Below are 23,622 nucleotides of genomic sequence, written 5' to 3' on the forward strand. Positions count from 1 at the left end.
CCCATTTTTATCATATATGGCTGAGGTAATGTGCATGGAATCTCAAAGACCTTTGCAGGGAATTACAGAGTTCTACATTGAACTGGGGAATGCCCATTTAAAACCTCTGTGAAATGTAAACCTGAGAACCTGTGCAAGACTCTTCTACATTGCAAACAATTCCACAGGCTATATGAACTTAGCTGGGCATGAAAAAATGTCACACAGTCATTTCTACCACACTGTACAGCAAATTAACCTTTCCAGAGGCAGCACACTTGAGCTGTGGCCAGTGACATGCCAATAGTGCCATCCGACAGAAAAGGGCATCATAAACCACACACTGCCTCAACTCAATATGCTTATGTAACCTAGCTTGGTGGTGCACAGCAAATAACACAAAAACGCCTCCCTTGCTGATTGTCTTCATTTATTCTGGGTTGGCACAGCGGATTCTCATTGGACACAGGGATTTGCATGGTTCCTTAGCTCCACCTTATGCTATGCAAATCGACTTTCTTGCAAACATTGCAAGGAGGAATAATTTGTTTCTGTTCTGTCAAAGGAGACATGCTGAGGTTATCAGAAATCCCTCTGGTGATGTTTTGTAGCCTCTGCAGCGCTATTTTAACTGGTATAAATCTAAATAATCACCATGGTTCGAAAACACTGAATATATAAAGGAAAAACTATTCATGAAAATAATATTGGGGAAATTTATAAGATAGTGACAAGATAATTAAAATAATGACTAAATAAACGCTCTTCGTTAGAAGGCACTGCTCTTACTCATAAACTTCATAATAGCAAAAAATTCAGCACATAGGCATTGTTATTATTATTATTTTATCCAAAGGTGTATTTATGTCTAGCAACTAATAGAATGTGAATATCCTTCTTAATGGTCCTTGTGAATCAAGAACAATAGTAAGTTTGCCTCCCTACAAGAATCACTGGAATCCTACAAAATTTGTATTTCACAGTTCCTCTTTAATTGCTAAAAAAAAAAGCATTAAGTAAACTCAGACTTAGAAACTGAAAGAAAGGAAGTCTGGTCAGGGCACATGACTGGCCATAGCGACCAAATTTCAGTTGGTTAAATGTGTAAATACTACGGCACCAGAAAGAGCGGATCTGACTCAGGAAAATGTTTTCAAATTATTCTCTGTGGATGTGATCCGAACATGTACATATCGCCTTCCAGTCAAGGAAAATCAGTTTCTTCATACCTATTGTCGAACATTTTAACGAAATAACAACACTGCTGTTTTGGAAAACAACAGCCTGGGTTTTCGCGATAATGCTCTGTAAACAGCCTCGAATGCCACGGTCTCTCCCTGTGCGATGCACAATGACAGCGATTCCCCTACAATCGCTATTACACAACACCTTCACACCCTGTCAGTGGCGCAACCAGATGGGAGCTTTCTTCTAACCATATTGAGAAGCCATGTGCCCTATAGGGGAAAGACTGCAGCCAGTTTGTCATGTCAAGAAATGAACTGCCTGGCATGGCTTGTAGTTCATATAGCTGGCAGCGCTGAAATAATTTCACGAAATATATACGATAAAGATGGGACTGCGTATTACCATTAAAAATGTAGACATAATTCCATATTTATTGATGCGATAACAGAGAGAAACCACTCGCGCGCGCGTCGTCATATGCAACAGCAACAACGCCAACATCATGCAACAACAGACACACAACATAGAGATTACAGGGAAAACACCTGGGAAAACTTGCACCAATGTAGTCTTAATAAACCCATCAGGGCTTGTTAATTGAACGATTGGCTACTTGCTGTTCCTAATCAAAACAAAACACTACAATGGTCGAGGAAAAAACTGCAGTGTATCAGTATAAATATTTGAACCTTAAAAAGCAGTTGTTTTTTTGTAACGTTAAGCTATTAAGATGGTTATCAACGTAAAAGCGTTTTTACTGTTACAAACGAACGCACAATTTTAAATATCGACGAAAAATAACGCGCGGTTATCTTATCGATGCTTGCCCAATCCAATCTCCATCTGAATCTGGTCAATTGCCAGATAACCGTAATGTATGCATTCATCAAGCTTGCTAGCCACCTACCTATAACGCAATCTCGCAGCATACCAGTGTTTAAAATAATTACATATCGCCACCATTTCTCCGCGCATTCTCGTCTCTCAAAAACAACCCTTACCTTGTTTTTAGACTCCGCATGTCCGCGTGAAAAACTGCTGCACATCTATTTCCACCTTGTACGCTGAAAGGTACCAATACTCCGCAGCATCACGGGCAAAAGGGGAGGGAGGAGAGGGAGGGGGACAACGAACCCCTCGCACGCTAAGGGTAGCGGCTGTGGTTCTTTTTCATTTGAACAAGGTTCTGGTCGGCCTTTAGGTATATTTTTAAAGGCCAGGGATGCCCCCTACTGGCTGTATGGTGGAACATCGTAGCGTACCTGTGTAGTGGACAGGTGCACGGCCAAGCAGTTTTAAATATACATATTCAAAATAATCAGAGAAGAAGATAATTATACCAAACACCATTTGCGCTTTTATTGTGTTCTTTATGCTTTCTAGACAAAATGGCCGATTGTTTTGGTCTTTTTTCTTTCTTTAATTTACTCCATGGATTACCATTGGCAGCAGTGGCAGATTGCACGGACGTTGAGCATGCGGACTGGTCATAATACGCAGATGCGCTCAGATAATGTCCGTAGTAACTAAATGCGGTAATTTACGTGCAGTCATGAAAGATCCTAGGGCACGTATCGCAAAGGCCAGTATTGGTCTGCCGTTCTGCATTTCTGCCTTTACTACAAATGGCTTTCTGATCTCTGGAAAGACCGAATAAATATATAAGCGAGAGACTGAAATATGTTTTGGTCTGTGTTTTATACTATTGTGTTCATAATTGGAAGGTAACTGACCGGGAGGAAGTCCCCCACCCCCACTGCAATTGGCAAGATTTGGATTCATTGCGCACTTATATCTTGGCAATTATTGCTGAAACAAGCCCCCGCACTCCATTTATTAGGCAAAGTAGACGGCCCCTTATTCGGTATTAAGGGAGAATCCGAAATCCAACTCAAGTGACACAAACGTGAAATACGCCGTTGTCTTTGTTGCCATGCCTGTGCACACTACGTTGCAGAGTACGGTGATTGCAACTCGATCTTTGCATGCAATTTATGCATATATATTTGAGCAGACCTGAAAACAAATGGCTATGCAGGTGTGACAATATACTGGTCCATTTGCTCGAGTAACTGCCCAGATTAACTGCTAGGAAATTGGAACATGCACTGATAGACAAGTATACTTTATTTTATGGTAGACACACTGTCATGCACCAAATGGACATAAACAGCAGGTACTACACAGGAGAATATTAATAACAATAAATGTGGATTTTTTTGTCATTTCTGTGGTTAAAGACTCTACGAAAATGATGAAATATTAACCCCACTGAATCAAGTCTTGAAAAGCATTTATTAACAGCAACAGTAATGTATTACACAGTAAACAGTTCAAATGAAGGAGAAAAATCAGTTCAATGGAAAAAAAAGATCACAGACACACATAAATACATACAGAAGTTACATCATGAATGGTTCAGAAAGAAAAAATGTATGCACAGGGAAGATAATATACATAAGTTTTTTTTTTCTTTCAAGAGAAAAGAATGTTCATCTCATACAAAGTGAACCTCATTTTGGGATGTTTGCTCCTACAGCACTGTGTGCAAGGTCAAAAGCATGTACCTGTGTAGCATTAGTAAGGTCCTGGGCACAAAAGTAAATCGTGACCAAAGGTCCTAACAGCAAATGTGGCTGCAGAAAATCTAAGGGATAAGAGCACTCTCTTATACTGAAGCTCCACTTATTCATCAATGATCTCTGAAGGGCCTTGGACAGTGACTTTGGAACCAAGGGGTCTCCAAAGTGGAAGTACGTAGGGGTTTGGGACCCTAACACAAAGGGGACTGCATTTGTGCTGTCAATATCAACAACACAATGCACAGTGAATGTAAACCATGACCTCAAGGGTCCGTTAAAAAAAAACCCCTGTGTGACTGCACATTTCATTCCCATTGTTGTCCTATAAGATGTTAACAAGGGTTTAACTTACAGAGAAAAATGTTGGACATACTTCTCAGTTATGTAGTGTACCTACATACAATCTCACTGTACTGTAAAGTTACTGTCCAAAACTGTGCACAGCATTTTACGAAGGGTAAAATACAGGCTGTCACTGCTTCCCATTCATGGACAGAAAGCAGGAGGAGAGTGGTGAAAACAATAGCAAAACAACAAAAATGCATTTGAGTGAAGACATGTGCCATTATTACCTTTCTTTGCCTCAGATACATTGTGCTGATTACTACATTCAAGGCACAGATGAAATTATACTGTACATAAAAAGACTGTCAAGATGACTATACATCTAACCTGACCTTGCAAACATGGCAATATTGCTTATTTGGCACAGTCTTATTTGCAAAATGCAAAAACAGCACAGACGTTTAAATTAGTGCAATGAGTGCTGCCTTCATAAACCTGAAACATCTCAGGTCTGTGTTAGAAAGGCAACAATTTACAAAAAAAAATCTCCTGTAGCAAGCAATAAACCATACACTTAATAATGTAACAGCACTTTGCTAAGCACCCCTTTTCAACAATCACACATTAAAGCACACCCATCACTATGCTCTGAGATCGAGATAGATTGCACAAGGTTTTGGTGCAAAAATAAAGCCTATACGCAAACCAGTGTTTTAAAATGACATTTGCAATTTGTTAATTTAATGCAAGAAAAAATATATAGATTATTATTTACAATAAACGTATTATGTGAATTGCACTGTATTATTTATACAATGACAAACGTTACAGATCACATAATTCTGACACATAAACACACACATCTTTCTCCCGGTATAACTTAAATTTTTCTATTGCACAGGGCCTAAGTGTTTCCATTGTCATTTCATGAAATAATTTAAATTTTGACATTAAACCACAACCTAAAGTTAAATGTTTGACTGGAGAGCGCTGTCTTGGGATGTGAATAATAATAAATTATTATTATTATCTATGATATATATTTATAATAATAAATTCTACATAACTTACTTCTCGTCAGCAGGCATCCCAGTACCAGTTCCACAGCAAACAATGTGTGAAACAGTGAATCAGAAATCCAATGAGCCACTTGAGTACTGTACTCAGCTATGTAAATGTAGACTGTATGATCCTGACTGTATCTGGCAAACGCATTAACATCACAAATTTATCCAATGGTCTTAGGTATAAAAACTCCAAGAAAGTTTCAAAATGAGTACTCCTACAATGATGTCAAACTCACCATGAAAAAATACTCACACATGCATTTGAAGGCTGTGGAATAGTGTCAACTGCTTTCATGGAAGACGCATTCTCAATTCAACCAAGGACTTATCACCACAACCGAGACAACAACCAATTACTAGTGTTCAAAGTTTCGTCCAAATACAACCATAGCAAACAAACACAGCACAGATATAAGGCATCTAAATGATTTTTTTGATCATTTTTGCACTGATGGCTAATCGTCCATTGTCAGAAGATTTCTTCCATTATTGAATTAATGACTGGAATACAACTGAAGCACTGAAAATAAAGTCAAAGACAAGAAGCAGCCAAGGACATATAACATGTACTTAACGGACACACAGCACATGGCAAGCCTGAAGCTCATTTTTTAACTCCAAAAGATATTGGCCTGGATGTTGAATGTATACTGTTGGCAACTCAAGTCAAAGGTTCACATATACCATAACAAATGGCAACTTGCTGCTACATATCACTTCCTTGAGGATAAAAGGCAATTCGTTTTTGGTTTTCATTTAAAATAAATTAAAAGTAGTCACACTAACAAAAGCTATTAAGGTACTAGAGCATACTGGCAATATAGCAGCCACCAGTTCCTTGGAGACCACTCTACCCCAGTTTGGTGGAGGGGCTTCCGTGGACCAGAATTCAAGTTTACCTGGGGTCCCTTTGACTTGCGCGTATCTTAACTTGTCGTACTCTATAAGTTGTGACATAAAGAGCAAACTTCAGTGATGCAGCATTGCTCCCTGGACCGTTAGGGATCACCATCTTCCTCTTCCCTGGCATCCAGCCCATTGCAGAGGAAGGCCTCTTTTTCAGGTGCCATGGGCTCTCCATTCAACGTGCAGGCTGGCTTGTATCCATTGAGGTCAGCCTCAGAGCCAGAACTAGCCTCTACGCTGTGTTTGATGCCATAGGCAAAGTAGATCACAAACCCTGGGGAGAGGAGGAAACAATGAAGCCCACCATTGTGAAGGTGCACTGTAGCACAGAGAGGTGACATCACACAGCTGCATCATAATGGCAAAACTCACTGTTGAGAAACAATGAAACAACACAATCTCACCCTTGTCTTTGCACTGACAAAGCCCTTTTAACAAACTTGTTATCATTGACCAGCTATGTCCCTGATTATGTTACACTGTAAAATGTCTCCTAACAGTAGTAAACTGCAGTGGCTCATGAATAAAAAGCAGTAAAGCTGATACGTGATTGCATCTCATTCAAATCAATATAGATGTGTGTGGAATTGCTGCAACAGCCCATTTTTTTTTTGATTAAAAAACAACATACTCAGGAGTGTTACAAATGATATCCTCATTTTGCTGAAATTCTTTAGCATGAATATGAAGTATAAGAGTTTGCTGGATTTTGCCATAAACCCTTTCACTGTCACTATATCACACAGTGCACTCTGCATTTCTTCCTGGTCCTCTCAGAGAGATTGGGACTCTATTTAAAATGCTGATCCATTGCAATGGGAACTCTGGGTTCCAAAACTGAAACTTCAATGCAGTGAACACAACCACCATGTTGGCTTGCAATCAGATGTCCCTTCCTTTTGTACTGCAGGTATCTGATGGAATCGGTGAGGCATACCTATGGCCATCCAGAAAGCGAAACGGATCCAGGTGCCCCTGTCCAGCTGCATCATCAGATAGACATTGATGAACATGCTGATCACAGGGAGAAAGGGCAGCAGGGGGACCTTGCAGGGGAACAGGAGAGACATATCAGCATATCTTCCGACTCCTTCCTGCTCACTGCCACATATCAGTAACTGCCTTTTTAGCACCAACATTTTATTAGGCTGTTGTGAGGCTCTAAAAATTTGTAAACCCAGGAATTGTACATGTGTGTTCACCAAGGTCTGGGTCTCAAACTGAGTTCTGGTTCTAAATTTGTGAAATGACTGTTGAGTGTGTTGGCCTGTAGAGGGCAGTCAAAGTGTGCATAAAGCAAGACTTCTGACTTGAGCAGATATTTTTCACTGAAATAAAGAGCCCTTCAGTAAATCCTTTCACCTGAGCTGGTCCTTAAATCTAACACTGTTTCTTTGTCTCCTTTAGCAGCTGCAGATATCTGCTTGGGAAAGTATGGGGAGTCCGTCTCACAATGATAAGCATTGCAAATGACGTCATGTTTAATATCTATAAAATAACCATGAACAAAGAAACTATTGGTGCAAAGATTTCAAGGCAAGATCTTTCAGGGTTGTCAGTTTGGCAACTCATTCATGGGATTTTAATTATTAGTAAGATAGGATGCAATGTGTCAGTGCAAAGGGGTTCACATTGGCTGGTCTACACACATCTGGCCTGATAATATGAGATAATATGAGATTGCAACATGGAGGAAGGGACCCATAGCCAACCTTTTGCTTCTACACTCTGAAAACAACCTTGTGGATTCCAAAGCTGGAACCGTTCTGTGGTACTGAGTGTGTCTGTGCCACACCAAAACCAGCTGAGTTTTTCACAGATCATCATTTTGGAGGTAGTGCACTGCACAGCACGGGAAGCCACAGACCTTGAACGACAGTTTGGTTTTGCTCTCAGGTTGTCTCCAAATCACTAGGGTGATGGCCAAAGAGACGACGGCCAGGACACTTAGAACTGTCAGGGTCCAGACCTCCAGTCCACCCTGAACTGCTACAATACAGAACACACAAACCAGGAGCCCTGGGGAGAGAGGGGGATGAGGAGAGAGAAGGACAGGAAAAGAACAAATGGTAGAAAGTGAAAGAGAATCATTAGGTAAACCAGTGAAAGACTGAGTGAGCGATGACAAATTAAGTAATGACAAATTATAACAACACACAGATTTGGCGTACAGGATACTGTATAGATTTGCGTGTCCGTGTATATATTTGCATGTCTGTACATGATAGTGCCATCTAATGTACGAAGCTAGGTGGTGCAGGTGTGTGTTGGTGTGAATGATGTATGCAGAGCTAGCCAGCACAAAGAGAGCAAAGAATACTTTTTAATACACTAGCATCACATCAAGCAAACAAACACATATGTGAGTGTGCCATATCAAGCATATCCTCGGAGATGGAAGTGTTGACTTACCAAGTGAGCTGGTGCATATGTTGACGGTGAACCCAGACAGGTGGGAGGGTTCTGGATTCTCAGGAAAGAGCAAATTCTTCACGCTGAAACGCTCCTCTTCCCCTGGCAGGATCCCCGCGCTCGACTCACTCACCGATTCACTCATCTCGCCTTCGTCCTGCGTGTTTGCCATCTGGTACACCATGCTGGGCTGCTCTGGCTGGTACCTAGGCAAGACGGAGAGGTTGACCGAATGAAACGACACACATGCAACCGTGATGTCGTCTCTAATGGAAGGAACTGAAACCCACCTGTATGTGGCTATAGAGAGTGACCCAGACTTGAAATTAAGTGATATCATATGGCACAGAGGGAAAATGCAACCCAGGGGAAACCCCTGACTGGACAGATCAAGGACTTATAAATCAATTTTGTAAGCTGCACTGACTTGGTCTGCGATGGTAGGTACGTCCTACTAAACATTTCCCTGGGGGTTCCTTTTGAATTATTTAGGAAAAAAAAAATTTCAAACCACTGAAATTGCAGTTCATATTTATCTTGATGTAAACTTTGAAACCGCAGTTAACAGTCAAATGTGACATGTAAACAATACAACGATCATGGCATCTGATTTGATCATGTTGTTTGGATTCACTGAATGTGAAAGAATGTTTTTTATTGTAAAAAAAAAAAATCACATTTCTTTTTGAAATGGACAGGGATGCATACAGAGATACCCACCTGAGGACAAGGACGCATGCAGCCACCAAAGTGTACGCCAACAGTGTGCCAATAGACATGAGGTCAACCAGGTCCTTCAGGTCAAACAGGAAAGCCATGATTGCTGTGGAAAGGGAAAGGAAACGTGACCTTTAGTTCAGCAAAATGCCACAACAAAGCTTTGAACACGTTACGATTTTAGCCCAAGTTTTATTCCTGGTACCAGCTATTCTGAGTTATTATAGAAACTCAGCCTGAGTATGCTGAACCTTCACATACCTGTAAGATTAACAGTGTAACTAACACAGAGTGTTTATTTGTCATGTTAATTGGTCTTGTGAACACCTGTGAGCTGCAATTCAGCTTCTGGCAAGTCACAAGAAGTCAGTTCAAGTCAGTTCATGAGAATCATGATTGGTATTGGGTTTCTCATGCTGAGATTACAGGCCTGCCAACAACCAATGAAAAGTAACCATTCATCAAGGTATTTGCCAGTAGTGGTTTCTAGATAGCCACTTTTATCAAAACCACAGCAAGAAGCAGTGAAAGGGCCGTGGAAAGGAATGACACAATGGCAACAGGCCGGCAGCACCAAGGCAAATACACTAAACAGAAGTAGAAGGTCAGGAGCAGACTGAGCTGTGGCAAGTGCATGAATGTTTCTTTGATTAATATGCAGAGACCTTCAATACCAAGACAAACAAATCGCATTACACACGATTAAATGAATACAAAGAGCTGGGTGGCTTGGTAGAAATGAACGTGCGAGTTAAAGTACCAGTCAAAAGTTTGGACACACCTGATTAACATAATGGGAAGCATGCATTCAAAAACATTTTTATTTCAAGACACCAAATGCTTAAATGCTTGAAATTTGTTTCTTAGACAAATATTACATAGACAAATACAAATAGTTAAGTTGATGACTATTTATGAATTTCTTTCCCAAAAATGTTTAATTTAAAAAATATGTATTTTGGCCATTTTGTAGAATCTAAAATATAACACAGTTTTGATTTGTTTATAACTTTTATTACTTTTACTTATTACTTTTTTGGTCACTGCAAAATTCCATTGTGTTATTTCAGTTTTGATGTCTTTGCTATAATTCTAAAATGTGGGAAATGGTAAAAATAAAGAAAGAAAAGGCTATCAAAATTTTTGACTGGTACTGTATGTTCTGAGCAAACCAATGAGACAATTATAATTTTGGTGACACACATAGTGATAATCATAGCCATATTCTGAGCTAGTTACACATATTAGGATTCCCAAATTTCAACACATGTGGTGTGTCAGCCCTGAGTCCAACCATCCTGCAGCATTCCAAATCCCTCAGTGTGTTCTAAACTTAGGAGGTAATGGAGCAGTTTTCAATTTAAAGGCAGTTATTAACCATGGACAGTGGAACAAAAGAAACTCAACGAGTTATTCAACTTTGATAGACATATCTCATTTTGGGTTTTGCACAACGGACATGTGGCACAGTAGACTGTATATGACAACAAAATCAACAAAACAAAACAAAAAAAACCAATCAACAAATAACATAACACTACACCATGAGTCAGAAGGACTCTCTGTCAAATTCATTCCAAACAGAAGAATTCTGAAAAACAATGACAAACATTCAGAACTCATAATGTGAACTATGCAGCTGAGTCATGAATTGATTTGTATGACATGGACCTTTCCAACTGCATTTTTCACCTGGGACCCTGGATGCTGACAATTCATGGTGTTGCATATTATGAAATATCTGCTAAAAAGCTTTGATGTTTACTTTCCTTTTTTAACTCACACTCCACATAAACAACCTCTATAAAAGCTCAATTCGCACAAAAGACTATCACTTGTTTTCACATTGTGATACCCCTAATTGGGATGACATATTTCTGGACTTAAGCTCCAGAGGCAGTTCACAAATAGAGGATAATTCCACACTAACAATGTTTGGTTACAAACAGAAACATAACCTTGTTTTCATATAGCTGTCTATTTGAGAAGTAAAACCAAACAGGAATGTCAAAAAAGGTATTTCAAAGAGATACCAATTTGTGTCACATATCTGACCAATACTAATAACAACACTGATCCATATAACTACACCAGCTCTGATCCTCATTGGCCAAAGCACACTGAACAAAACCGTCCTGTGGAAGCATTTTGTCCCTCTGAAGGCCACAGGTGTTTAACACTGGCCGGAGTGTCGTCCCTCCGAGCTTACCAGACATGACCCCTGCCACCAGGGTGGAGACGATGGGCGTCTTCCTCTCGCTCACCCGTGCCAGAAACGAGAAGAGCAGACCGTCCCGTGCCATGGAAAAGATAATGCGTGGCAGGGGGAACATGGAGCCCAGGAGACTAGGCAAAGGGTGAAGGGGCGAAGGGGGGGAAGGAGGGAGGGACGGGTACATGTTTAAAAACCAAAAAATAATAAAACAAAAGACAAGAGTAAATCACCGCGATACTCTCAGAGCCGCAGTCCCGAGTTCACCTTTCCCTTGGTAAGGCAGCCAGGGTATTGTGATGAAAAATGTCTCAGTTTTAAATTCACACTGCTGAGCCATGACGGATCGAGTCGGGCTCTAACCCATGACCCCACACAGCCGCGACCAGATGTACTGTGAAGAGCCGCATGTGGAGAGTGTGTGCAACAGGAAGTCCCTGTGGGGTCTGGATGGAAGCAACATGTTAGTGCTAATAAGTCCCAGTCTCACCTGCCACAATGCCTGATGTTAGGGTAGCGATTAGGGGGGTTTTGGTTCGTGAGCTGATTTTGGCCAAAAATTTGAAGAGTAGGCCATCCTCTGCCATAGCCCAAATCACCCTGGGCATTGGGAACATGGAGCCCAGTAAGCTAACGAGGGAGAGAGAAAAGAGGCCGTGCCATGCAAGTCAGTACACAGTGATGTCAAACACACAGCAGAAACATCCTACGACATAAGCCGACTGGGGGAATTATCAGTGGTCAGTTCTATTAGTGTAAAAAAATGCCCCAATACCCACAATCCCACAGCATATACCTCAACCGTATATTGACCCTTTCTCAAGCGATACCGCATATATCACCTGTAACATCACCTTTTACTGCTGAAAGGTCTGACCACTGACGGAGCAAGGTTACAACTTAATATAAACGTTGTAGAAAAAGATACTGTTTTTTAGAAACATGTTTAAACATTTTACTATTGATTTACTTTGAAAGCTTTGAACTTGACTCTGCTCTGGAGTTTTACAACACTTTGGAACTGTTGGAGCTCTCAATCAATTAAGCATATATATATATATATATATATATATATATATATATATACACACACATACATGCTGATACTGATTCGTTATTGACCATAACTTCATTTTCACCATGTTAATTCCCAAATTCTCTGGAACATCTGCTGGCTATTACTGACCGCCCCCCCCGCCCCCCCCCCCCCACGCACACACACACACACACACACACACACGCATACACACATACACACACACACACACACGCTTACAACTACCTAGAGGGCATAGCTTACCTGGTGGACAGGGCACAGAGAGAGCCCACAGCGACGGCATAGGTCGCCCCTTCCCAGCCCACGTACTTAAAGGCGACAGGAAGCGGGCTGTTTTTATCGAGCATGTAGTAAGGCATCATCATGGTGAGCGCGGCCGACACGCCAAAGTACGCCACAAAGCAGATGAGGAGAGATGCAACGATGCCAATGGGAATGGCTCTCTGAGGGTTCTTCACCTCCTCGCCTATCACACACAGAGAAACACAGCGCTGAGAGGAGAGAAAGACATCTGACCGTGCATCGGAACCCAGCTGACAGCACTCAGGTTTATGCTATCTTAGCTCCCTCCCCAGCTTGTGTAAGGGCAAGCAACCTTGGCAAAATCCCATATAAACCTACCATAACGAGAATGAAGGCCCAAGCAACTGCAATTTTGCATCTGTGGGATATTACACGCTTTCACATGTAGAAGTTCTCACTGGAAACAGTTTTTTTCCAACAATATAAACCAGCCGTTAACATACAGTGCCCAAGGAGGCAGTAGTGGTAATATTGAGATAAAGTGCAATACACACATGTAAAAATGCTCAAATGTTCAAAACAAAGAAAGAAAAATGAATCATCTGTGTTAAAATACATGAGATTTGACATACCATATTTTTGTATTCCTAACAGTAATTCTCACAGATGGCCACGATTAGCGAAAGTATTTTGTATGATGAGAAGCAGTATTTTCAGGTGGTCTCCGCCACGCACCCAAAAAAATGGAATGGAATATTAAAACTTTTAATAGCTATTTGAATGTATTACTATGAACATACAAATGGCAATAATGCCTATAGCGCAATTATTTTGCACATTAGCAGAGGGAGGAAATGTTACTTTCATTTTGCTCAGATAGGAGCAGCAGCACAGTCAAAACTGTCACTGCTTGGATTCCACATTCATTTTATCAGCTGAGAGAGATACAGTAAAATGTATACAGCTTCAGGGAGTAGGTCTGAACTCAGCAGCTAGAGCTTTGATTTCAGTCCGTCCAACTGAGGTAGGAATGTAAGGGTTCTGTGAGCTCCATACACCACCCGCCTCACTCACAAACAGCCAAATCACACTCCAAATCTCTGCACTAGATTTACTGAACATCAGACTCACAGCGAGTTTATCCTCTATCCTTCTGTGGGCTCCATTTCATTACAGATAGAGCTCAGAGGAGAGGCCCACTCAGATCAACTCAGTCAGTGACACATCGAGGGACCCAGACAATAATGAAGATAAAAAGATGACCTTTGACCTTGGAGCTGCTGCTGGACCAAGGTGGACACGTGCCTGACTCAAGTCTGACCGCTCAGTCTCACCTGTGGTGGCAATGCAGTCGAACCCTACGAAGGCATAGAAGCAGGTGGCTGCACCGGATAGGACCCCTGTGAATCCAAAAGGCATGAAGCCCCCATCACCAAGGCTCTCCTTTGACTCCGATACACTGAAACACACACACAAACTGAGTGTAGCAATGTTCAAGCTCAAATAGCAATGATGAAACAGTCAGATCTGGCAACCTGTGCTGTTCATGTTTCAAAACAATTAATTTATTAAGCTATTAGGGACAAACGTCTCGACTAAAAATGTGTTCTCAAGTGCCCGCAATCCCATTCTGACCACCCCCCCCTCACTCACTTGAAGATGGAGGCGTTGGTGACATTGAGAATATTGTTAGGCACCAGGTTCCAGTTCTTGAGTGTGCCCTTGACCAGGCCAGACACCACCACAAACAACAGCACCAACACATTGATGCAGGTGAATATCTTGTTGACCATGGCTGACTCTTTTACTCCAAATGCTAGTAGACCTGGATGAAGGGGGCATAAAGTTGACCAGTTGAGACATGCCGCAGTTTGGAACATCAACTGATCTGAAACCAGCAGACCAGGCCATCACAACTCTTTAATAAAACTAACCTTCACTATAAATATCTGCTCATTTTACTTGAATAATGACACATTTCTCACATGATGGAGAAATATTTCCTAATACCATTGGTAGCTATGCTACCACCTATATTGACCTTGAGTTTGACTGTAAGTGAATCAAGATACTTGCAGAAAAAAAAGAAAAAAACAAGACAGTAGCACCTTAACACTAGAGGTACAATTCCCTTAGGTTCTCATCCCTTTTGTCTGTAATAAGGTGCTGTACCTTTTCTCTACAGCTTTGTTCTCCATAATAAGCTGTGCTTCCTAAACAATTCATCCCACACATCATGTTACATTTTGCCTGTCAAAATCAAAGTTATGTACCTGTCAAAGTCAGGATGATGACTACGGCGAACATGTCAGGATACTCCGCCAGGACCCCCGGCGCTTTCATGGTCATGTAACGCCGGCAGAACTCCTCAATATGCTTCCCAATCAACTCATCAAACGTGGCGCTCCATGCACGGGCCACACTTGAGGTTCCTGGAACAAAGGAGACGGTCCTTTCAAGTCCTCATCTTTATTTCACATATACAAGTATGATGCATATACATGCAAATCAATGCAAAGACAAAAAGGTCAACGGTCATCTCACCAATGATGTAGGAGAGGATGAGGTTCCAGCCTGTGATGAATGCCCACAGCTCACCCACGGTCACGTAGCTGTACAGATAGGCGGACCCCGTTCTGGGGACCCGCGCCCCGAACTCGGCATAGCACAGCCCCGCCAGCACGGACGCCAGGGCGGCGATGAGGAAGGAGAGGACGATGGCGGGCCCGGCGTTCTCGCGCGCCACGGCCCCTGCCAGCACGTACACCCCGGCGCCCAGCGTGCTGCCCACACCCAGGGCGATGAGGTCGAAGGTGCTCAGGCAGCGGGACAGGCGAGTGTCCTCAGCGCTGCAGTCTACCACCTTCACCCGCAGCAGCTGCTTCCCAAAGCCAACCAGACTCTCCAGGGCCATGGCGGAGCTCACTGAGGTCACAGGTCAGAGGTCAAACAAGCAGAATATAAACACACCTGGTGGCAAAGGGGAGAGAGAGGATGGTGAGAAACTCTGAGCACTGAGATGGTCTAGGCCTGAGGGAATCAGATTTCAGAGGTCTAAGCGATCCTATTTTTGTGCACATGTAAAGTAACTTTTTAGCCACCTTCCTGAAGGTACTGTAGAACAAGTCTATGTATTCAGGCATTCAGGCAAATTTTGCTCACACGCAAAGTCACACAACTAACATCAGCTCCATGACTCTTGGATGTTTAAAGTAATGTTTGGACTGAATTGCAATTGCTATTGGTGCAGTCAATCTAGGTGGGCTGAATGGCTTGTCCCCATTGTATGTACTTACTTGTTTACATTCAATAATGCCCTCTCTTACTCTCAGGAGTGAGGAGAAAATAGCCTAACAGCTAGTTAATGCCTTTTCCTTTTCTAGACCAGCAAAACACCACACCTCTCTACATATTGATATAAAGTTCCCAAAAAGCAGACTAAAACTGATTCAAAATGTGATCTTCAGTCACTGGCCAAGGATTCCCTTGTACTGCACACTTCAAAATTGTTCCTAATGATCCACACTGCTTTCGTCAACATGTAAAATGCTGGGAAAGTGTAAATACTGAAATGACATTAGGGGCACGCAGAAATAATCCATGTCACTGTTAGACACTTTCTCACTGTTTTGAATGTGACACCATTGTCAAAAGAGAGTTACAGAACTTCGAACAGCCACCATACATCACAATGCTCGAAATATATGCTGGTGCTGAACCCACTGAAAGAGTCTCTGTTCCCTGGGAAAGCCCCTCTTCCTCTTGGTTACTGTCCAAACGTGAATCCCCAGTCTCCATTTTATTGGACTGGAAAAAGGCACTCCTCCATGCAGGACAGTTCCACTGAACTGTAGTGCCAAACTTTTCCCACACTGTGAACCTCTACTGTGTTTTGCACCAGGGAACACCAGTAGCCTTGACCACACAACAATACGTCTGCTGAGCAAGCAGTCATATCTTGGACTAGAAAAGGTCCATTTGAACCATTTCACAAGTCCTAAGTCAATTCCACAGCTGCTGAGATACTGGCTTTCATGCCATAAGTGTACAGGTAGTCCCAATTTTGTGCGGATATGGTTTAAGACAACCACATGTAGTGTTACCACCACCATTTTACAACACAAAAGAGAGTTTTACAACAAAAGAGACTAGTAAGTGAGACTGCGACACAGAAAAAAGTAATATTACAGAATCATAACCAGTGGGGCCTGTGACAGTAACACAACTCGAAACATTCAGAAGTAATAATTAAGAAGCATTACAGCATTATGAAGTGCTGGTGACACTTTACAATAAGCACTTATTGTCCTTACAAGCATAATCTGAAACCTCAGATACAACACTCCCATCAGTCTCACCAGTCATTTCCTAGTGTTGTGCTTCTTTTCTAGAATAGTCTTAGGTAAAAAAAAAAAAACAATAACGTTGCTGTATTGTACATTAAACAGTAGGCCTGTATCTGAAACCTCTGAAAATGATTGAGAATACAGTCACATGAAAACAATAAATTTCAGTGTGTCATGGCATGATCAAAGCTATGTTACTCACCCTGCAGCACGGGTATGTCAGAAGGTTAAAGTACAAACCTAAACGCACAAGGCACCACGGTTTCACGTGGAAACAGAGAGTGAGGACATTTGCGTCGAAAAGGTCCGTCACAAAACCGCATGCTTTAGATGCCCCTGTAAGTACGGTCCATTTAGGACACTGGCCTACAAATAGAATGTTGACACATCACACACCCCAGCTATTCAAAGCAGCTGTGACTACTACCATACATCGTACACTCCTGTTTCCGCTTGACTTCCAAAACTGTCCCTCTCCCTGACATGCTCACACCCCCCTGAACACCTCTGGTAATTTCATAGCTTCTGCCAATTGAGGAGAGGAATTGATATCCTGCCTCTTAATGTCTTGGTCTGACATATCAGTAGCAAACAGTTGCCTCAACGCCACCCACACAGAATAATGAGAGTACAGTATTGCACATTGTTTCTCCCCTTGCCCTGTATCTCCATGTATTAGTCGGTGCATTTTTTCTTATGGCAACACTAAGAACATGCACAAAAAATGAAGCCATTACAGAAAGTCCTAGATTCAACCGGAGTGCACTTTGTTCTTAACACTTGTATAAATTTGTTGTGTAAAAGTTAACTTCCTTGCTTACACAACACTTTTTGCTAAATTAAGAGAACACCAAATCCATAGCATTGTACATGAAAGGAGGACACCTGCTTTATACTGTAACTACTGCTGAACCTGTTCGGCAGCACTGTCCAACTTTAGCCAGACACTGTGTGTGCCCTTCTGCATATCTCTGTTCAAACCCCTTTTCTCTTGATTCAGAGCCATCAGCCAGGAAAAAGTACTACAGTGGTAAAACCGCTATCACTGCAAGCTGTCATGCCTCAGTGGGTATTTTTCCAAAAAAGGGCAAAGAAGGTACTCCTGCAGCCAGAATTTTTAATCAGAAAAGCATGGCTTATAGTGGAAACTTCCCAACAGGACAAAAACATTGTAAGCATGCCGGAGCACTCCAAGTGAAAAAAACAAAACTTAAAAAGCTTTCCGCATTGTAAACATTTATACAGCACAGGACAGTGTTGACACAGGTATCAGAGACGGTCCTCCAGCATGCTGCCGATGAATTTGCCCTGTTTGGGAGTTTTTCATGACAAGCCACCCTTTTCTTACGAAAGCATATCCAGCCTGACAGTACTCTAAGAAGCCTCCAGGAAGGAGCCTGGCAGTGGGGTGGCACCGGGCCTCGTGAGGCAGGTCACGAGAAGGTGGGCACGCACCAGTGTGGATCAGCCCTTGTTCTGCCTCACCTCCCTCCTTTGGCAGCCTGGCATTCACAGTGGGAACACGGAAAATGTGAGGCATTATAAATACAGCTCCTGCCCTCTCCTGACTGCAGCGATCATGGTTGTGCAAGACGTGGTACACGCCGCAGAAGCTGCCATTCCTCGCAGCGGGGCGGACCGAGTGAGGAGCCACGGGTGGGGCAGAAGCGTGACTGGGCGTGCTTGCCGGCTGCCACCCAGCTAAATTAAGCAGGTGGGCAGGAGAGGGGCACGGCCCCTTCGTTGGCCAATCATCAGTGAGAACACACACCCTCTCAACATGGGCCAAGCAGCTGCATGGTGGACGCAGTCCAAATTCTATCAAATTCACTGTTTACATGGGGTGCCTCTTTTTCCAAAAGGATTCTAACAGTTCCAGTATGCTAATTATGACAACAAAAGATCAGTCTGTGGTGTATGTTTGCAACAGCAGACACCTGACTGGCAATAGCTATAGCTCATATGCATAACAACACCACCAAAGAAAGAAGCCAAAAGATCTTGCGTAAGTAATCATGGTGTAACTTATCACTTAAGGTTTGAGGGTTTATGTCAGATCCTTTTGAAAACTGGCATGTAAATATACCATGTTGAGAAGACCACTGGGGCATAATTTTAAATGTTTATCTTGATCTATGTCTGAGAAATGACAGTTCTCTTTTGTCATTTTTGATCCTACCCTGTTATCATTTAAAGCAAGTCATATTTATTCTGCCCATGATGCATATAATTTTGTCACCCAGAACCATCTGAGACGATACAGTAGTCTTTCATTCTGACACACTAATTGCTCCTATCCTGTGAACAGCACTATATTCTGGGATGCTTCAGAAGAAGGCCTTCTCATTGTCACAAGATGCTGCTTTTTGAGTTACCCTAATGCCAGCATTCTCTAAATATCTCAAATGTCCTGTGTGAAGGAAACCATTGTCGGCATCCTCCTTAGAGACCTGTAAAATAGATTATAGCATCATAGCTGTGGCTGGGGAATCTGGGTTCAGCCAAATAAATACAGAATTCCAACCCTAACTTCTTTATACAGGAGACATGGTTCAAGGCCACCCACGCCCCCCTTTCCTCCAAATCAGCTGTGTCCAAACATTGCACGCCCCCCAAACAACATGTGATGATAATAATAGTGGGGGTTCAGACACAGCTGCGGGGAAAGGAAAAGGCCTGCGGATTTAAAAGACATAAAAAAGAAGCAAAGTAAACATGTCAGAATGCTAATATTAGGCCCTACCTGACGGGGCGCTTGTTGGGAATGTGAAGGGCAGAAAACAAACAATCCCACGTGACACAATAGAGGATGCCGAAAACGGGGCCACGTGAGAGACATCAGAGTGGGAGCAGCCTGGGCGAGGCCTCGCCATGTAATCTGGGGACTCGGGCCAGACTTACACCTGTGACAGGCTCTGACCTTCCCACACAGAGACCATCTGCTCTGCTCCAAACATCTGCACACTGCACAGCCGTGACATGACTCTGCTCAGCCGAAAAAAAAAAAAATGGATTTGAAATTGAGGCAAACACAGGCCAGCTACAAAAAAGACAAGCCACATATCATCATATCAAGAGATGTGTCATTTCTAAGATGATTTCAGTTCCTTGTACATAGTCCATGCACAGATATTACATTTTATCAAAACAAAACAGCCTCCGAGTACAAGTCCATCTTTAAATCTGGATTTATTTCATTAGGATAATGAAAGTACTAAGCTGCAATGCTATCCGGGCAGCTGTCTATGGGCCCCTAACAAGGCAACATAAGCACTGATGAGTATAAAGGCCCTGCTTTTATTCTGGACCACAGCAGAAAAGCAATACTCTGCCAACCTCCGTAAAGGGCTGATGATATGAGAAGAAAGAAGCTCTCTTGGCTAACGTGGTTGCCGCAGTCTGAGAATATAGTTTTATGGAACAGCTCTCTGACAATTCCTTTGCCAGTTTCTGAGCACTCTATTACATTTCATGGAGGGATTTCACATCACTTATCAGGCAAGACCATGCACTTCTATTCCCATTCACAACTGCACAGACCTATTCAGGTGCTAAAGAAATTGCTATCATAGTTTTCACAGCAAAGGAAAACTGCAATAACTCAATTCTTTCAAGGGAGTTATTCTCTCTCCAAACTCTCTGGCATTTTTGATAGCCTTTCATCCACAATACATCCATTCATTGTACAACACATCGTTCCCATGTACACAGAACTTATTCTCTATATGTCTATAAAGACTAGCAAAAGTAGATATGGCATTAAAATCTTTAATAACAAAAATAAGCCACATTACACTAAACAATATAATTTTTTCTATGTCATTTTACAGATTAAGATAAATTCCCACAGAGTACATGTGTTGATATTAATACGTTTTTCCTATTTTGGCTACTCCCTCCAAGCCATGTGAGGGAAGTGGGCTAAAGTAAACCATGGTACACTAATAACACCCGTCAGCACACGTGCAACTAGCAAGTGACAGTCCAGTTTTCTGAAGGGTGGGTTAAACTTGGCTGAGGAAGGGCATCCAATGGGAAACTGTCTCACACACTTCCATGCTGCCGGATAACCCTGTCATTGGAATACAGAGAGATACCAGCCGTTTTCACATTGACTGAAAGGGCTCACAAACTTATTCCACAAACTAAATGCCTGAGATGACCATTTTAATTGCTAAGCCCTGGCCTTTTAACCCAAGCAAGGCCTAAATACTGTACTTTGTCAGACAGATGATTACTGAAAGGAAGAAAATAATCATGAGAATAACTTGCCTTTTCACTTGGCTGATATCAATGTTTTAATATTGTGATAATTTGACTTTAATTGCTACATTTTAGAATATGGACAGGGATGAAGGGAAAGTGCTCATTGCATAGTCAGTTACACTCGTATGTTTTTAATAACATCTCTGTCCATCAATGTATACTATACTCTGTAAGAGGATATTTATTAAGGTATTGATTAATAGACATTATTGCTACAGAAAATATATTGCCAAATGCTATTCAATGTTAGTTGGAGTTTTAAAAAAGGAGCCATATGTGACTATATAATGACTTTAAAAGGCACACATTCTGACAACTCAGTTTTTCCATTCATGAAATTATACTTTAAAGTGCAAAAATAAATTGCAATACCATTATCAGTAAGATACGAAAGTAAAGGGTTCTGTTCTGTACATTGTTCTGAACTCCTGACAAATTTCTCATGAAGGGTAAGCCTGAATTTGATGGAAATATTTTTTGTTACTTTGAATTGCAATTATTATTTTTAAAATTCTACTCAATTGTATATGCTTGGCTTGGATTGACTGATGGAGTATGTGTTATCGTAGTTTTTGTTCCATGCATAGCAAATTACACTTTATAAGTGCATATAAGTGCATTTGCTAAACAACAAAACACAAAATACCACGTCAACATAACAGAATAAAAACATATACTACTACTCCTACTACTAATAGTAGGACTAATAATAATAATAATAATAATAATAACAGTTGTTGTCGGCGTTGTTGTTGTTAGTCACGTTGTACATTTGTGAAATTTCTATTTCAAATTCTACCCGCATGGAAAAAAGGGTTTTTTCTTCCAAAAATATGTTTCGGAATTGTCATCTGAATTAGTATACCGTCGTTACGTACGGACGTGATTCTACTGTATTGGTGGCGTTGCGTCTGATCTGATCTGACGCGGGTGACGTAGGAGTCTAGCCATCAGTTTTGAGCTGAATTGCTCTAACAAAGCCTTACGGTACGTACGGGACTTCAGCTGTGCACGTTTCCTATCCAGATTTACCCAGTAGTTCATACAAAGTTTTTTTTCCATGTATCACACCTTACACCTTGCCAAAACTTACACAATGAAGATAGTGTGCCAAATACATTTATTACGTGTATTCCTCATACGCTCTTCGCCCAAATACTATAGCAATACAGTATCACCGCCGGGGTTCCCTGACTTAGAAGGCTAAACTAAAGTTTCTATAGTTAAACCATGCGTCGCCATGTAGGTATCGGTCATCTAAGCCGCCTAGTTTGCATGCTTTAGCTACATTCGTGGAGCCACCCTCAGCTCCCCAACCGAAAACCATCCAAATAAAGTGTCCCAATGGGCACTATTCAGGTTGTGCTATGCCCAGGCACTCGGAAACATTGTATTGCTACACATTGTTAGAGGGACGATTTAAAAGTTACACGCCTTTTTTGCGGCGAGCTAGACCTACACGTGTGCCAAAAAGGGTAACGCGCGCTGTAAGTCATTCAATAGTCTGCCACAACTACCTTCGCCGAGCAATTTCCTTATTTCGCTAAACACTGTTGTAAGTAAACGACAAGAAGACAAAAATGAAAGCCAACGGATGTGTTATGAATACTAAAACTACGCTGATCTAAGATACTCCGTGTCCGTCGCAGCTGACGTCTCGATTCCTTCTGCTATGTTGCATCAGCTCTAAAATGGATCCTGGAGGACCATGTGCATCGCTGCGTGCGCAGCGCAACACATATAAGGAATCGCAAAAGTGAAGATGTATTAACTTATTAACCGAATTTGAAATTTAAGAACAAATAAATCTACATAAAACGTGTCCGCACTATTGCTTATCAAAACGTGACTTTAGTATTTTCGATGTCAATGTTTTAAGAAGAGAATGAAAGAGGAACAGTTGTCTTACCTTGCGTGGGCTGTATTAGAGGATAGAACTAGGTGAATAATGGGATAGTTCACAGAATTCGGTTTTCACAGTGTCCGGATTTTCTGTTCTAGCTTAATTCCCTATGACATTCGTACACGTTTGTAGCTCTCCCGACAGGTGGTGAGGGCACTTGGTGATGGGGGGTTGTGGCAGTCGAATTGTTGCTTGACTGCTCTCGGACTCCGCCCGAACATCGCTATTGGTCGGAAATCTTGGCGAAATCCGGACATGAACACACTCGCCCACGTGCCACTAACGTACACAGAGGATGCCATACACAATAGGAGTGCCAATCTTACATACTGCAAGCGATCCAATACGCCGGATACGGCATTTCCGCTGTGTCTGTTAAGTCTGTCTCAGTGTGTATAGATTCCAAGACATTATACATATCTTTTCATACAAAATATTACCATTGCAATTTCCTTAAAG

The 23,622-nt window shown here is 41.8% G+C and overlaps 2 protein-coding genes across 2 annotated transcripts in view; both read right to left on the reverse strand.

Annotated features, from left to right (window-relative positions):
• mtus2b (microtubule associated tumor suppressor candidate 2b) overlaps window positions 1-2,238 on the reverse strand; it is a 70,345-nt gene extending 68,107 nt beyond the window's left edge. The window contains exon 1 of the mRNA XM_036535943.1: window positions 2,169-2,238. The gene's annotated coding sequence lies outside the window, so the exon portion shown is untranslated. The remainder of the gene's footprint in view (window positions 1-2,168) is intronic.
• Window positions 2,239-5,554: 3,316 nt separating this feature from the next.
• LOC118783010 (high affinity cationic amino acid transporter 1-like) lies at window positions 5,555-23,408 on the reverse strand. Its single transcript, XM_036536659.1, has 12 exons — window positions 23,170-23,408; window positions 15,193-15,618; window positions 14,922-15,080; window positions 14,302-14,473; window positions 13,983-14,107; window positions 12,649-12,871; window positions 11,839-11,978; window positions 9,140-9,242; window positions 8,420-8,625; window positions 7,875-8,026; window positions 6,945-7,053; window positions 5,555-6,281 (listed from the first exon to the last, which is right to left on the reverse strand). Exons 2-12 carry the CDS (start codon window positions 15,560-15,562, stop codon window positions 6,100-6,102), a joined length of 1,941 nt encoding a protein of 646 aa, XP_036392552.1. The 5' UTR covers window positions 15,563-15,618; window positions 23,170-23,408; the 3' UTR covers window positions 5,555-6,099.
• Window positions 23,409-23,622: the final 214 nt, after the last annotated feature.

This window comes from Megalops cyprinoides, chromosome 9, assembly GCF_013368585.1.
Source record: "Megalops cyprinoides isolate fMegCyp1 chromosome 9, fMegCyp1.pri, whole genome shotgun sequence".
NCBI classification, from domain to species: domain Eukaryota; kingdom Metazoa; phylum Chordata; class Actinopteri; order Elopiformes; family Megalopidae; genus Megalops; species Megalops cyprinoides.